The sequence below is a fragment of the Dreissena polymorpha genome, chromosome 2 (assembly GCF_020536995.1).
Source record: "Dreissena polymorpha isolate Duluth1 chromosome 2, UMN_Dpol_1.0, whole genome shotgun sequence".
In the NCBI taxonomy this organism is placed as follows: Eukaryota; Metazoa; Mollusca; class Bivalvia; order Myida; family Dreissenidae; genus Dreissena; species Dreissena polymorpha.
In genome coordinates, this window is record NC_068356.1 from 69,717,668 (window position 1) to 69,733,374 (window position 15,707).

Here is a 15,707-nt window from a genome sequence, read left to right on the forward strand (position 1 = left end):
TTTGAAAATGATTACGTTTGCGTGAAAAACATGGCTGCCAAGGGGCAGGGCATTTTTCCTTATATGGCTATATATAGCTATAGTAAAATCTTGTTAACACTCTTAGAGTTCACATTTATTGTCAAATCTTCTTGAAACTTGGTCAGAAGATTCATCCCAATAATATCTTGGACGAGTTCGAAAATAATGCCGTTTGGTTGAAAAACATGTCCGCCAGGGGGCGGTGCATTTTTCCTTATATGGCTATAGTAAAACCTTGTTCACACTAGAGGCCACATTTATTTTCCGATCTTCATGAAACTTGTTCAGATGATTTTTCCCAATGATATCTTGGATGAGTTCAAAAATGGTAACTTTTGCTTGAAAAAAAGGCTGCCAAGGGGCGGGGCATTTTTCCTTATATGGCTATATTGTAAAATCTTGTTAACACTCTAGAGGCCACATTTATTGTCCAATCTTCATGAAACTTGGTAAGAAGATTTATCCCAATAATACCTTGGAAGAGTTCGAAAATGATGCTGGTTGGTTGAAAAACATGGCCGCCAGGGGGCGGGACATTTTTCCTTATATGGCTATAGTAAAACCTTGTTAACACTCTAGAGGACACATTTATTTTCCGATCTTCATTAAGCTTGGTCAGAAGATTTGTCCCAATATCTTGGATGAGTTTGAAAATGGTAGCTAGAAAAACATGGCTGTCAAGGGGCAGGGCATTTTACCTTATATGGCTATAGTAAAATCTTGTTAACACTCTAGAGGCCACATTTATTGTCCAATCTTCATGAAACTTGGTCAGAAGATTTATCCCAATAATAACTTGGGAGAGTTTGAAAATGATGCTGGTTGGTTGAAAAACATGGCCGCCAGGGGGCGGGACATTTTTCCTTATATGGCTACATGTATAGTAAAACCTTGTTAACACTCTAGAGGACACATTAATATTCCGATCTTCATGAAACTTGGTCAGAAGATTTGTCCCAATGATATCTTGGATGAGTTTGAAAATGGTAACCTTTGCTAGAAAAACATGGCTGTCAAGGGGCGGGGCATTTTTCCTTATATGGCTATAGTAAAATCTTGTTAACACTCTAGAGGCCACATTTATTGTCCAATCTTCATGAAACTTGGTCAGAAGATATATCCCAATAATATCTTGGAAGAGTTTAAAAAATGATGCCCTTTGGTTGAAAAACATGGCCACCAGGGGCGGGCGGGGCATTTTTCCTTTTATGGCTATAGTAAAACCTTGTTAACACTCTGGAGGCCACATTTATTGTCAAATTTGGTCAGAAGATTGATCTCAATGATATCTTGGATGAGTTGGAAAATAATTGTTTGCTGAAAAACATGGCTTCCAAGGGGCGGTCTTCATGAAACTTGGTCAAAAGATTTGTCCCAATAATATTTTATCTCAGGTGAGCGACTTTGGGCCTTTAAAGATATACTATGATAGTGTGATGTTGAATTTGTTTTTGATGATGATGAAGTTGATTATAAGTCTGTGCAGACTACACAGGCTAATCTGGGATGGCACTTGATGCCCTTAGCCCCGTTTTCCCAGAGCACAGCCCAACTTTCTATGCCCAGTAGGTCGACGGCAATATTTTAATCCCATTGACCAATGAAAGACAAACAAATGGACCAATCCATCTCCTTAAGTGAGAAAAGAAATGTGCATGACACTTTTCATTTCAAACCATTTTGTCAAGTTTATGACAAATTTAATACTGTAAATAAACTTAACCGATCAATAACTCCTAAATCATCCAATAATCCACTCCAGTCATTTATTTGCGCTGACAAATAAGCAAAAGCGCTCATTAAATTAAGTTAAAATTTTATTTAATATAGCTCCACATTTGACAGCAGTTAAGTAGGTTCACAGATGATAAGTGCATGTAACTACTTCATATTTACACCATACATCAGTCAAAAGTTTTCAACAGACAACAATTTCTCATGTAGTCGAGGTAAATTTTGAGGTTCTCACTTGTTAACTGCGTATCACAGATTAATGTTGGGTTCCCACTTACAGTGCAATTTTATATTGGCGATTACGAAAAATATACATGGTTTATGATATAATACAGGTAAATGGCTATATAACTATTAAAAATATATCCCATATATTTTGCTATTAGAGACAAACAGCGAACTCCCCATGCACAAATTCACATGCTTAAGGATCGAATGTAAGATTTAATCATGAATATTCAATATTGAGTGGAAGTATACTTCCATACAAAGAACACAATTCTTTTATAAGCATTAAACCTTTTTCAATGGCAACTTTAGAGACAAAAAGCTGCATCAACAAGACTCAAGCAGATTTATGAGTCAGTTTTAAATGATTCATTCCAAGTAAAACTGCTCCAAAGATGAAACTTCACTTCATGAAAAAACAACTTTATTCTAACTGAAATAAGGCTTATTATATACGTGTAGGTATTGTGCAAGTAGTATATAATTATGGGTATTTTTAATAACATTAACAATAATATGAATGATAAACTTTGTTATGCGTTAAATATATATTGGAAAAATATAATGGTGAAAAATGACAGACGATATTTTTTTAACTCTTTCAGTGCGGGAACCGAATTTTGAAGGCCTGTGCAAACAGTTTGGATCCAGATGAGACACCACAGAACCTGGCGTCTCATCAGGATCCAAACTGTTTGCTATTCTGATAGTATTCTTTGAAAAAAATCGAAGAAAATGCTAATTTTAGAAATTTAGCAGCCAACATTTTAGCAGACGCCAAATTAACCATGCAGATATCAGTACATCACAAGCTATATATTTCAATCATCTGACATATCCACAAATAATTTCATATTTTTTATCAGAAAGTAAAAACACATTTAGTCCAAAAGTATACTAGTTCATGAATCTTTGAACAAATATGTCGTAAAATAAAACTATGTTATTTTATTTAAGAACAAACAAGCGTGCTGAACTTAATAACACCAAATCATCCATTAAATATTATAGCTATTCGATTGATAATTTAACATTCTCCAACTTTCCAGCAACGTCCTCTACTTTGACTATGAATTCATTATGACATTAGAAACCATAGATTGCATGTCAACACAATTTTACCACAAGCTTGCAAGTCAAAGCAATGATGAGCAAGAAATGTTAAGAACGTATTGAACTGAAATGGCCCACATCTGCCGTCTACCGCCCCGCGTCATACCCAGGGAACAGGTCAATGAGAACACCAGACAGGGCGTCATTTACAGGCATCTTAAAGTCTTTTCCTAGCTCCATACGACACGCCGGACATGAGGTTACATCTGCTTTGAATGCTCGCTGCAGGCATGACTGAAATAATACAAAACCAATAACTTAAACAAGAAACTGTCGGAGACGGGTGATGCTCCCCAAAGGTTCTTTTTGTCACAATGTTGAACTATATATTCAGATAAAAGGAAACGTCTTGAGTGGCATAACTTTGTACAAAATAATACAATGGATGGTTTAGCAACTAAAAAATTTCAAAGGGCCATAACTCTCTAAATAAATCATCTAACCAGAACCAACAAATAACATGCCCATCTCCTCAAGGTAGTTAAGCTTCCCATAAAGCTTCATTGAATTCCAGTCAATAGTTGGGGAGACAAGAATTGCACTATATGTACAGTTAATGGATAATTTCAAAGGGCCATAACTCTGTGAAAAATCATCTGACCAGAACCCGCTGATAATATGCACATCTCCTCTTGGTAATGAAGCTTCCCATAAAGTTTCATTGAATTCCGGTCATTAGTTGCTGAGAAATAGCCTGGACAAAAATTGTGCACAGACGGAAGGACACACGGACAAACAAAGCAGCCACTATATGCTCCCCCCAAAATTTTTGGGGGAGCATAGAGCATAATTATCCCAATGGCCAATAAATACCAATCCCCTCAGAGATATGTTTAGATCGGTAAAAATTCAGTTTCATGAAAAATATTTGTAAAGCACTGGTTATGTAGCGGTAAATTTTGAACCACACTTGCTCTTATTCTCATTATGATATAGGTAGGCTTAAATAATGATAATATTGGAGTTTATTTTATTCCTAATGATAAATATGACATTTTCACCGGTGAAAATAACAAATTTTTGGAACTCCTTTTTCTATTTTTAGATTATCATACATAATTATATAATTATTTTCTATCTTTCTCTTATCAATAATTTTCACAGTTTACCTGCTCAGTCCACACAGGCTAATCAGGGACTACACTTTCTGCCTAAACTCTGTTTTTGGTTCCAAGAGACTTCCTTTAATCGAAAAAAATCCATAAAAGCGGAAAGTTTTGTCCCTGATCAGCCTCTGGGAAGGCACTTACGGCACACACACTTACGGCACACACACTTACGGCACCCACACTTACGGCACATACACTTACGGCACACACACTTACGGCACATACACTTACGGCACAAACACTTACGGCACACACATTAAGCCCTGTTTCCCAGAATGGGGCTCCTTTTTATCAACACCAATGTTACTATGTACTGTAATACAAATAAAGCCTCACCCTGCAGATATTGTGCTGACAGACAGTGGTGACAGGCTTAAACACCATGTCCTGGCAACAGATGCACGTAAACAGCTCCTCTACCTTGGCCAAGAATTTCTGAAACAGAGTTTCAGTACCGTCTATGTGAACATGGCTATAGATCGTAGTCTTCTATTATAAAAGCCTTCTATTTGAAAATGGCTATGTATTTTAGTATTGTAATGTATAAGGCTTCTATGTGAAATGGCTAAAGACATTAGTCTTCAATTGTGCAAGTTTCTTCATGAAAATGGCTACAGACCTTAGTCTTTAATTGTATAAGACTTCTATGTGAAAATGGCTACAGACCTTAGTCTTCAATTGTATAAGACTTCTATGTGAAAATGGCTACAGACCTTAGTCTTCAATTGTATAAGACTTCTATGTGAAAATGGCTACAGACCCAAGTCTTTAATTATATAAGACTTCTATGTGAAAATGGCTACAGACCTTAGCCTTTAATTGTATAAGACTTCTATGTGAAAATGGCTACAGACCTTAGTCTTCAATTGTATAAGACTTCTATGTGGAAATGGCTACAGACCTTAGTCTTTAATTGTATAAGACTTCTATGTGAAAATGGCTACAGACCTTAGTCTTTAATTGTATAAGACTTCTATGTGAAAATGGCTACAGACATTAGTCTTCAATTGTATAAGACTTCTATGTGAAAATGGCTACATACCTTAGTCTTCAATTGTATAAGACTTCTATGTGAAAATGGCTACAGACCTGAGTCTTTAATTGTATAAGACTTCTATGTGAAAATGGCTACAGACCTTAGTCTTCAATTGTATAAGACTTCTATGTGAAAATGGCTACAGACCTTAGTCTTTAATTGTATAAGACTTCTATGTGAAAATGGCTACAGACCTTAGTCTTCAATTGTATAAGACTTTTTTGTGAAAATGGCTACAGACCTTAGTCTTTAATTGTATAATGCTTCTATGTGAAAATGGCCTCAGATCTTAGTTTCTTTAGTTCAAGTGTAGCCTTAATATTGAAAACAAAATTTAAATTTAATCACTCCAGAAATGTGGAAGAAGTTAATCCCAATAAAATATAAAATTTTACAACAACTGACCAACTGTCTAAACAGACTCCAATATACCCCCTCAAACTTTATTTATTGGTGTATAAATACCTGTCCACCCTCTTTCCTGTGTTCCAAAGCCTCATCCCAGAGTTTCTTGTTCTCGGAGTCTTCCTTCACTAACTTCATCTGCTTGTCAGTTAGCTTGTAAGCAACAACCTTTTTAGGCTTCTTAGAAGGGCTTTCAGATTCTGGAAATTGCATTAAATTGCCTATCAAAAGAGCCTTTCCCGGAGATACTCGGCTTAATGCACGTGTGTAAAATGTTGAACCTGATTAGGCTCCTTACATGGCAACAGTTGACATTACCAGTAGTTCAGTTTTAGCCAACATACTTCAGATGGATAGGATCCAAGCCCAATGCTAAGTTATTTTAATGTAAACAAGAGCTTGTCACAGTAGTGCCAAATTCCCGCCGAAATGTGTTTTGCTTGTATGACAACATATGTTTAAGAGAGTAGAATATTATTTGTAAAAACAAATAAAGGGAGATAATTCATTATGCTCCGGACAAAAATTTACTTTGAAATTAAATAAAGGGAGATAATTCAAACACAAAGGTAGATAGAGTTATGGTTCTTAGTCACTGCACTGGTCCTACTTGCCATCTGTTTATATTTCAAGTTTCAAGTAAATCCCTTCAGAAGATTTAGAGTTATGCTCCGGAAAAAAATTTACTTTAAAATTATATAAAAGGGGAGATAATTAAAAATTTAATGTAGATAGAGTTATGGTTCTTGATCACTGCACTTCTCATAGTTGCCATCTGTTTATATTCTAAGTTTAAAGTAAATCCATTGAATAGATTTGGAGTTATGCTCCGGACAATATTTCGGCCAGACAAACAGACCAATTACTATATCCCCTCTGAATTTTTTTTCGGCGGGTATAATAAGCAGTTTTTTTGGAAAACAGGGGCTTAATGCATGTGCGTTAAGTCTTGTCCCAGATTAGGCAGGCTAATTAGGCATGACACGTTCCACATTTATAGCATTTTAATTTAAAGAAAGTCTCATCTAAGTAAAAAATCCATTCTAAACACAAAGTGTTAGCCCTGATAAGCCTGTGCAAACTGAACTGGATAATCCGGGACACCAGGTAACGCACATGTATTAAACTGCTTTATCCCAGAGCATGGCTAAAATGGACTTCCATCAACACAAGTCCCTATCTGCTTGTAATACGCCAGTGCCTACCCTCATTCTCCTCCTCCTCTTCACTGTCCTTGCGTTTCCTTTTGCTTCCTTTCTTTGCCTTACCCTCCTCCGCCTCCTTCTCCTTCGCAGCCTGAGCCTCCAGGTAACCATCAGGGTACTGAAAATAGATCACAACGGTTGTCATGTTAAACATTTAGGTACTGAAAATAGATCACATTGGTAACCATGGTAATAATCTGGGTGTTGAAAATTGATATGGAAGGAACCGTCTGTGTACTGAAAATAGATTAAGTTGGGAATAGTCTGGGTACTAAAAATAGATCAAGTTGGGAATAGTCTGGGTACTAAAAATAGATCAAGTTGGGAATAGTCTGGGTACTAAAAATAGATCAAGTTGGGAATAGTCTGGGTACTGAACATAGATCAAGTAGGGAACCATCTGGGTACTGAAAAAAGACTAAGTAGGGAACCCTCTGGGTACTGAAAAAGATACAATAGGGAGCCATCTGGGTACTGAAAATAGATCAAGTAGCGAACTATACAAATACAATCCCAACCCAGATTTCATCAAGATAAACATTCTGACCAAATTTCATAAAGATAAGTTGAAAACTGTGACCTCTATTGTCTACACAAGGTTTTTCTATTATTTGACCAAGTGACCTAGTTTTTGACCCCAGGTGACCCAAATACAATCCCAACCCGGATTTCATCAAGATAAACATTCTGATCAAATTTTATAAAGATTGGATGAAAACTGTGACTTCTATTGTCTACACAAGGTTTTTCTATTATATTACCTTGTGACCTAGTTTTTGACCCCAGATGACCAAAATACAATCCCGACCCAGATTTCATCAAGATAAACATTCAGACCAAATTTCATAAAGATTGGATGAAAACTGTGACAAGGTTTTTCTATTATTTGACCTAGTGACCTAGTTTTTGACCAAGTGACCTAGTTTATGACCCCAGATCATCCAAATACAATCCCAACCCAGATTTCATCAAGATAAACATTCTGACCAAATTTCATAAAGATTGGATGAAAACTGTTACCTCTACTGTCTACACAAACAAATTGTTGATGGTTTTTCTATTATTTGACCTAGTGACCTAGTTTTTGATCTTAGATGACCCAAATACAATCCCAACCCAGATTTCATCAAGATAAACATTCTGACCAAATTTCATAAAGATTGGATAAAAACCTCGACCTCTATTGTCTACACAAGGTTTTTCTATTATTTTACCTATTATGTGACCTAGTCACCTAGTTTTTGACCCCAGATGACCCAAATAAAATCCCAACCCAGATTTTATGAAGATAAACATTTTGACCAAATTTCATAAAGATTGGATGAAAACCTCGACCTCTATTGTCTACACAAGGTTTTTCTATTATTTGACCTATCATGTGACCTAGTTTTTGACCTAGTGACCTAGTTTTTGACCCCAGATGACCCAAATACAATCCCAACCAAGATTTCATCAAGATGAACATTTTGACCAAATTTCATAAAGATTGGATGGAAACTGTGACCTCTACTGTCTACACAAACAAATTGTTGACGGACGAACGCACACACGCTTGCACGCACACAGGCCGGACATCACACGGTCACATAAGCACACACACACGCTAGACATCACACGGTCACATAAACTCACCATGTCACTTTGTGACAGGTGAGCTAACAAGAGGGCCATGATGGCCCTGAATCGCTCACCTGACTCATTAAGATCAGATGAAAACTATTACCTCTATTGTCTACACAATGTTTTTCTATGGTTTGACCTAGTGACCTAGTTCCTGACTCTAGATGACCCAAATACAATCCCAATCCAGATTTCATCAAGATAAACATTCTGACCACAGTTCATAAATATTGGATGAAAACTGTGACCTCTATTGTCAACACAAGGTTTTTCTATTTATTTGACCTAGATTTTTACCCCAGATGACCCAAATACAATCCCACCCAGATTTCATCAAGAATTCTGACCAAATTTCATAAAGGTTGGATGAAAACTGTGATCTCTAATGTCTACACAAGGTTTTTCTATTATTTGACCTAGTGACCTAGTTTTTGACCCCAGATGACCCAAATAAAATCCCAACCCAGATTTCGTCAAGATAAACATTCTGACCAAATTTCATAAAGATTGGATGAAAACTGTGACCTCTATTGTCTTCAGAAGGTTGTTCTATTATTTGACCTAGTGACCTTGTTTTTGACCCCAGATCACCCAAATACAATCCCAAACCGGATTTCATCAAGATAAACATTTTGACCAAATTTCATCAAGATTGGATGCAAACTGTGACCTCTACTGTCTACACAAACAAATTGTTGACGGACGGACGCACGGACACACGCAGGCACGCACAACGGACGCCGGACATCACACGATCACATAAGCTCACCGTGTCACTTCATGACAGGTGACCTAAAAATATGTGTCGGAGATAAACATGAACATCTGTGGTTAAAATCCCATAGAAACAAGGGCTGTTTGTAAAACATGCATGCCCCCCTATATGGGCTATAAGTTTTAGTAGCAGCCATTGTGTGAATACGTTTTTTGTCACTGTGAATGGTGGTGGTGGTGGTGGTGGTGGTGTAGTAGTAGTAGTAGTAGTAGTAGAAATAGTAGTTGTAGTAGTAGTAGTAGTAGTAGTAGTAGTAGTAGTAGAAGTAGTAGTAGTAGTAGTAGTAGTAGTAGTAGTAGTAGTAGTAGAAGTAGTAGTAGTAGTAGTAGTAGTAGTAGTAGTGGTAGTAGTAGTAGTAGAAGTAGTAGTAGTAGTAGTAGTAGTAGTGGTAAAAGTAGTAGTAGTAGTGGCAGTAGTAGTAGAAGTAGTGGTGGTGGTGGTGGTGGTGGTAGTAGTAGTACTAGTAGTAGTAGTACTAGTAGTAGTAGTAGAAGTAGTAGTAGTAGTAGTAGTAGTAGTAGTAGTAGTAGTAGTAGTAGTAGTAGTAGTAGTAGTAGTAGAATTAGTAGTAGTAGTAGTAGTAGTAATAGTGGTAGTAGTAGTAGAAGTAGTAGTAGTAGAAGTAGTAGTAGAAGTAGTAGTAGTAGTAGTAGTAGTAGTAGTGGTAGTAGTAGTAGTAGTAGTAGTAGTAGTAGTAGTAGTAGTAGTAGCAGCAGTAGCAGAAGCAGTAGCAGCATTACAAGACCAATACTTAAGAATGATCAAATGGGAAAAGGTAACCTAGCACTGGCAGTAAATATGGGGCTCATTTACAGGTCAGATTTGGAATCTCTGCTGTAAAATGAGATTTTGAATGAATTAAAGGGAGGCAAATCTGTAATAAAAAGAACATGCATTAACCGTAGTTGTTTCCCTTGTTTGAACCATGCTAAATCCTTACAAGTTTGGAAAGAATTGGATGAAAAATTTGGACTTTATTGCAAAAACACCATTTTCTCAATTCAAGGGGAGGTAATTCTGTACTTCATGGACCAATAATGCACTTTTTTTTGTAGGGTTCGTGTCCTCATTGATATAAAGACACTGTGCAAATTTGGAAAGGATCGGACAAAAAATGTGGAAGATTTTTGAAAGTTTTCACAAAATAGGCAAAAACGAATAAACATGCAAAGTTCAACGAGCTCCTGCGGCCATGTTTTTTGACGAATCAAATTTCTTTGAAAATATTTTTCAGGGGAGCCCTCAAAGGTCATCCCTGTGAAATTTTTTGAAAATCTGATGAGCGGTTTCTGACAAGAAGATTTTTTAAGGTTTTTACCATATATGGTCATGGCGGCCATCTTGGTTATGTGATCAAATTTTTTTTAACAATTCTTTTGTCCCATGACCTAGGGATGCTCCACATGAAATTTAGTTGAAATTGGCTCAATGGTTTAGTAGAAGAAGATGTTTACAAATTGTTTACATACAGACGGACGGACGGACGGACGCCGAGTGATCACAATAGCTCACCTCGAGCTATCGCTCAGGTGAGCTAAAAAGCTATAAAGTCATGAACAACGACTTGTTTAATGTTTAAACACTTGCACACATACAAAATTTCCACTAGGATTATACCCAGTTGCCATCATCAGTCTTCTAAGTAACTTGCCGTTATTTCATACTTATGCAGAGATTTCAATAGTTTTGGAAAACCAGGAGTCAAATGACCCTGTGCTTGAAATTTTCAGGGGTGAAAATACTGAAATCTAAATATTTTGTTTCCACGCACAAGTTAGCCCAGTTAGGAAAAGTACCGGTACCAGTCCAAATGGGAAAATTGTGTGCGATAAACCCTAAAATTGGGAAAATTCGCATCATGAAGTCTTCGTATTGGGAAATTGGTGTATTTGTTTTTTTGCTCCCAAATATATGTACTTTAAAAATTTATAATTAAATGTTGTCAAGTTGTCAATATTATACTGTGAAACCATTTATTTTCGACAGCACAAAATTTCATCATTTTTATAAAAATGACGATTTCGTCAGCACTTAAATTTGTCGATTTCTTATTTTGAATTTTAAAAAAATGCGTCAGTCAATATCCGATTTGTGTGTAATACATATTCGCGATCAATCGCAGTTGCGAAAAATCGTGGTACGCATGCGGGAACACACTTGAGAATCACTGCAGGAGGTGGGGCCTGTTTGTCACATGCCAATTAAGTAGTCTTTTGTTATCAAGAGACAGTAATGGACCCTCTTAATGTATGCCATTCACACGTTCATTGTTATGATCAGCGGACAAGTGGGATCGAATAACCGTTAACGAGTGTTTGTAACAACGAAGCCAATTACCAATTAGTCTTATTCTATTATTATAATTGCCAAAAGTAAACTACCAGTATATAAATCAATAATGTCAATAATTTTTAAATAAATAAATTGATACATATAAAATAGTAATAAGCGTGGTTAAACGCAAACAATCAAACAACAAACAGCAATTAAAATATTCTTTATTAATTTGTGATAAATATGCATGTTGATCACACATCGTCATCTTTTCTTTTGGTTTATTGTCTTTCATTGGCATTCGCTGCGTGATGGCTAATATGCAACACCCCTGAAAAACAAAATGCACCTAATGGGTAATAAATTTATAAACAATTAGCGCTAATTCATTACCATTCTACATAAACGAAGTCAACGCATTCGATAGAGCTGTACTGCACACGCGTTTTAAAGAAGTGTAACGTGTCAGTTAAGTACCTTGTGTAATCTACATCCCTTTGTGTCAAAACCGGATTAATCTTGATTACGAAACAGCAGTGAATGTGTGCATGGATTATGTTGGAATTTAATGCCTGATGTCTACGGTAAAGTTTTAAAATATTGTTCAACTTAGTGTTTATTTTTGTTCAAACATAGAGCATGATTGTTCGTTAGGATCTTAAATTCGCCGATCGGTCGACTGACGAAATTTATGAAAATTAATGCCTGACGATTAATAATGATTTCACAGTATTTAGTTTAGTTCAAGCCATAGAGATGCATAAGGAAACTAACTAAATGTTGCATTTTCATTATTAACAACAGGGCCTGAAAGGCCCAAAGTCGCTCACCTGAGATAACAAGATATTATTGGGACAAATCTTCTGACCTAATTTCACGAAGATCGGAAGATAAATGTGGCCTCTAGAGTGTTAACAAGGTTTTACTATAGCCATATAAGGAAAATGCCTCGCCCCCTGGCAGTCATGTTTTTCAACCAACTGGCATCATTTTTGAACTAGTCCAAGATATTATCAGTATGAATCTTCTGACCAAGTTTCATGAAGATCAGACAGTAAATGTGGCCTCTAGAGTGTTAACAAGGTTTTATTATAGCCATATATAGCCATATAAGGAAAAATGCCCCGCCCCTGGTATCCATGTTTTTAAAGCAACCAAAACCATTTTTGAACTCATCCAAGATGATCCAGAATTCGTTGTCCAGGAATTTCTGTTACATCTCAAAATGTTTGGTGTCCAGGATTTTCACAACATGATACTTAAAATAAAATGATGTGAATATTTGTATTGAAATAAGACGGTTGTACTGTGAAATTGTCAAATTCATATTTAAGATGTGTACCCTTATATTATGATGTTTTGTTTTCCCTGAATTTGGAGATGTAACATGGACTCGATGGAATTTTATGCCTTTAATTTTGGAAATAGATGAACAGTTCTAATGAGATTCATTCCTTTCTTGAATTACCAACAACTTCATGTTCCTAGCATAGATTTTCCACTCCAAAGTGCCATGACATTAAAATATGTGCAATTTTAATCGAAGATGTAACTGGACACAAAAATTGAACATTTATTCAATAAAAAACATTAAAATAATCAAAAGTTTTTCCTTTCTTTGATTCCAAATGAAAGACTAGTTACTTAGAAACATTTAAAACGATAGCAGTTCATAATTCTTGATTATAAATGACAATTCTGACATGTTTTTAGAAATCAGAGACTAACATTGGACGACAAAATGACTCTCGTTATCTCGATGTCAAAGAAATCAGACAAATTGCGAAGAGATAACCGAAGTTTATCCTATTTTCACCTTTTCATGTATGTAGTTTAATGCTGATTGAAAGAAATGCTGAAAGCTCCTATATTTCAGCATTAATTCCAACCTGCATTAAACAATGTTAACAAATTGGTTAGCTAATTGGTTAGTTAATTGGTTCACTTTTCAAAATAAAAAACTAAGCACATTACAGAACTTAAAAGGGGCTAAACACCTTCAAAAATTAAACCACAAATCTGATTTTATATCAATATATGAATGACAAGGAATATTAAACTATATTCAGTGCATATTGACCAATCAGATAAACGGATTTTAACTTGCAGGGTAATAAAAAAATAATAGCTTTTAAGGAGACAGATAGTAATTAACATATTATTTATTCTGAGATTTTCACAGACTAAAACAACAGCAAACTCTAAACTGCAAACATGGTATTTCTCCCTCTCTCTCTGCTTCACTTGTCTTCCTTGTAACCTGGAAATATAGGATGAGTTACATATTTTTAAAATTCAAAGACGGGGGATATGCTTCAAAATCTGAGAAAACAAATGTATGTAGGTAAAGGTTTTGTTTATTATAGTGTCACCCCTATTAAAAGGGTAAGTCAGTCTGGCTTATGAGACACTTCCAACTGATTATACCAAGTACCTCCCAACTTCTATCACTAGGCAAGATGCCAGACGGATTTCAGTCACTAACCATTAATTTAACTAGCTCGCGGCTCAGGAACTGGCCATTTTATAATAAGTCCCAAAAGAAACATTTCCTGGACAAACGCTCCCTCTTGGGCTCGAACCTTCAACCTCCCGGTCCCAAGGCGGACACCTTAACCATTAGGCCACAGTACATTTACAATGTACATGTCACAGATGATGCATACTTAATGTAACATTAAATACTTCAACTTACTTTCAAATCTGTAAAGTAGCCGACGACCTAGCTTGGACACTTTAGGTGGTTCCAACTTTCTCTGGATATCTGATTCAAGGATGGTATGCCTTATTTCATTCATAACCCATGCATTATCTTTATATTTCTTGAAGAATATGACCCACGGCCATTCATCCACCTAAAATGTAATACATGTTTAGTTGTTAACTATTGAGTTAAAGTTGCTGCTTATATAGTAAAACAAAAGCTTCTATACTATTGTTACTTATAACAAGTAAGGTGTTTCTAGCTTTAAAACAAATGCTTGCTTGATTCAATGGCATGTTTAGCTGCTTCCTATTAAATGCTCACTTCAGTACTTAAGTGTCGTTTATGGTTTGGAACAAGAAATTGTCTCATTAAAAAAACACCTTTATTTGAAATTCTGAATTATCTCCAAAAATCAAATTATAAATTTATTAAATATATACATGTATACAAACATATTAAAAGTTTGCCAGACATTGATTTCAAATTTCAAAGACAGTTCAATATAGTTTCAAACTAGAAAGAAAATGAATTCTTAAAAATAACTGTGAATGACATTAACCCTTTGCAGCATATACCCATCTTTTATGTTACTACTCAATTTAAAAAAAACAGTTCCAATGGGTTTCCCAATTAATTGTAGTCTAAGTTACATCCTTTATGTCGAAAATGTAGTCCACGTTACATCTTTTGTTCAAACACTGTATTTGGTTAAACATAACAATTTAAAACATGGAACAGGGTAATCTCTAATTTGTTTCCATCCAGGCACAAGTATGTGGGAAAATATAAGTCGTAGCAGACAACAAAGACGACTAAATGCATTTTCATTCCTAAGATGTAACTTGGACACGACGTCTATTTTGAACATCGCCATTGAATCTTGCAGTTCTGTCGTCCTTTATTCATTTGCATTTTATTTTCGTACCAAAGTCAAATCATAATTCTATTCGAATTACTTTAAAACAATAAAACGATACCTAAGGCATGTTGTTTCACAAAAAAACTCGGATGTTTAAGGCTAGGTTAGGTTATTTCAGACGTAACTCTCTTCACTTACCGAACTCGTGTCGAAGATTCGGCCATGTTGTCAGCTTTTGTGTACACAAATTCGTTGAATGCGTTCTACGTCATCAAATAATGTGTGCAGTTATTTTCCGGCGCCTTTGCGCAACCGATATGTGAAAGTAAACAGCGTTATCGTAAAAAAATTGATTTTTCGAGACGTAACATTTTGGACACAAAAGGTCGCCCGATTTAATTTTTAGAAATAGCGGAAATGTAACGTTACCCCCCCAAATTGATTTATTCTGATGATGATTGTAGGTATTTTGAAGGCAACACCGTACCATTGTAAGCACTGATTAGACACAGACTTAAGTGTAAAACTTATATCTCTAAAGACGTAACAAATTGGACTCGAAAATTACGTCTCGAAGGACCAATTTAAAAATCTATTTTTCTTTTAAATGGTTTACAGAGG

General features: G+C 35.7%; 1 protein-coding gene and 1 long non-coding RNA gene across 2 annotated transcripts in view; both read right to left on the minus strand.

Moving 5' to 3' along the window:
- Window positions 1-1,825: 1,825 nt before the first annotated feature.
- LOC127867493 (E3 ubiquitin-protein ligase UHRF1-like) overlaps window positions 1,826-15,707 on the minus strand; it is a 92,860-nt gene continuing 78,978 nt past the window's right edge. Inside the window, exons 14-17 of the mRNA XM_052408672.1 lie at window positions 6,852-6,969; window positions 5,707-5,846; window positions 4,542-4,640; window positions 1,826-3,330 (exon numbers count right to left, since the gene is read on the minus strand). Coding sequence (XP_052264632.1) covers window positions 3,184-3,330; window positions 4,542-4,640; window positions 5,707-5,846; window positions 6,852-6,969 — 504 coding nt within the window. The 3' untranslated portion in view covers window positions 1,826-3,183. The remainder of the gene's footprint in view (window positions 3,331-4,541; window positions 4,641-5,706; window positions 5,847-6,851; window positions 6,970-15,707) is intronic.
- LOC127867501 (uncharacterized) lies at window positions 13,667-15,455 on the minus strand. Its single transcript, XR_008043521.1, has 3 exons — window positions 15,285-15,455; window positions 14,216-14,375; window positions 13,667-13,780 (listed from the first exon to the last, which is right to left on the minus strand). It is a non-coding gene; the product is annotated as an uncharacterized LOC127867501 (long non-coding RNA).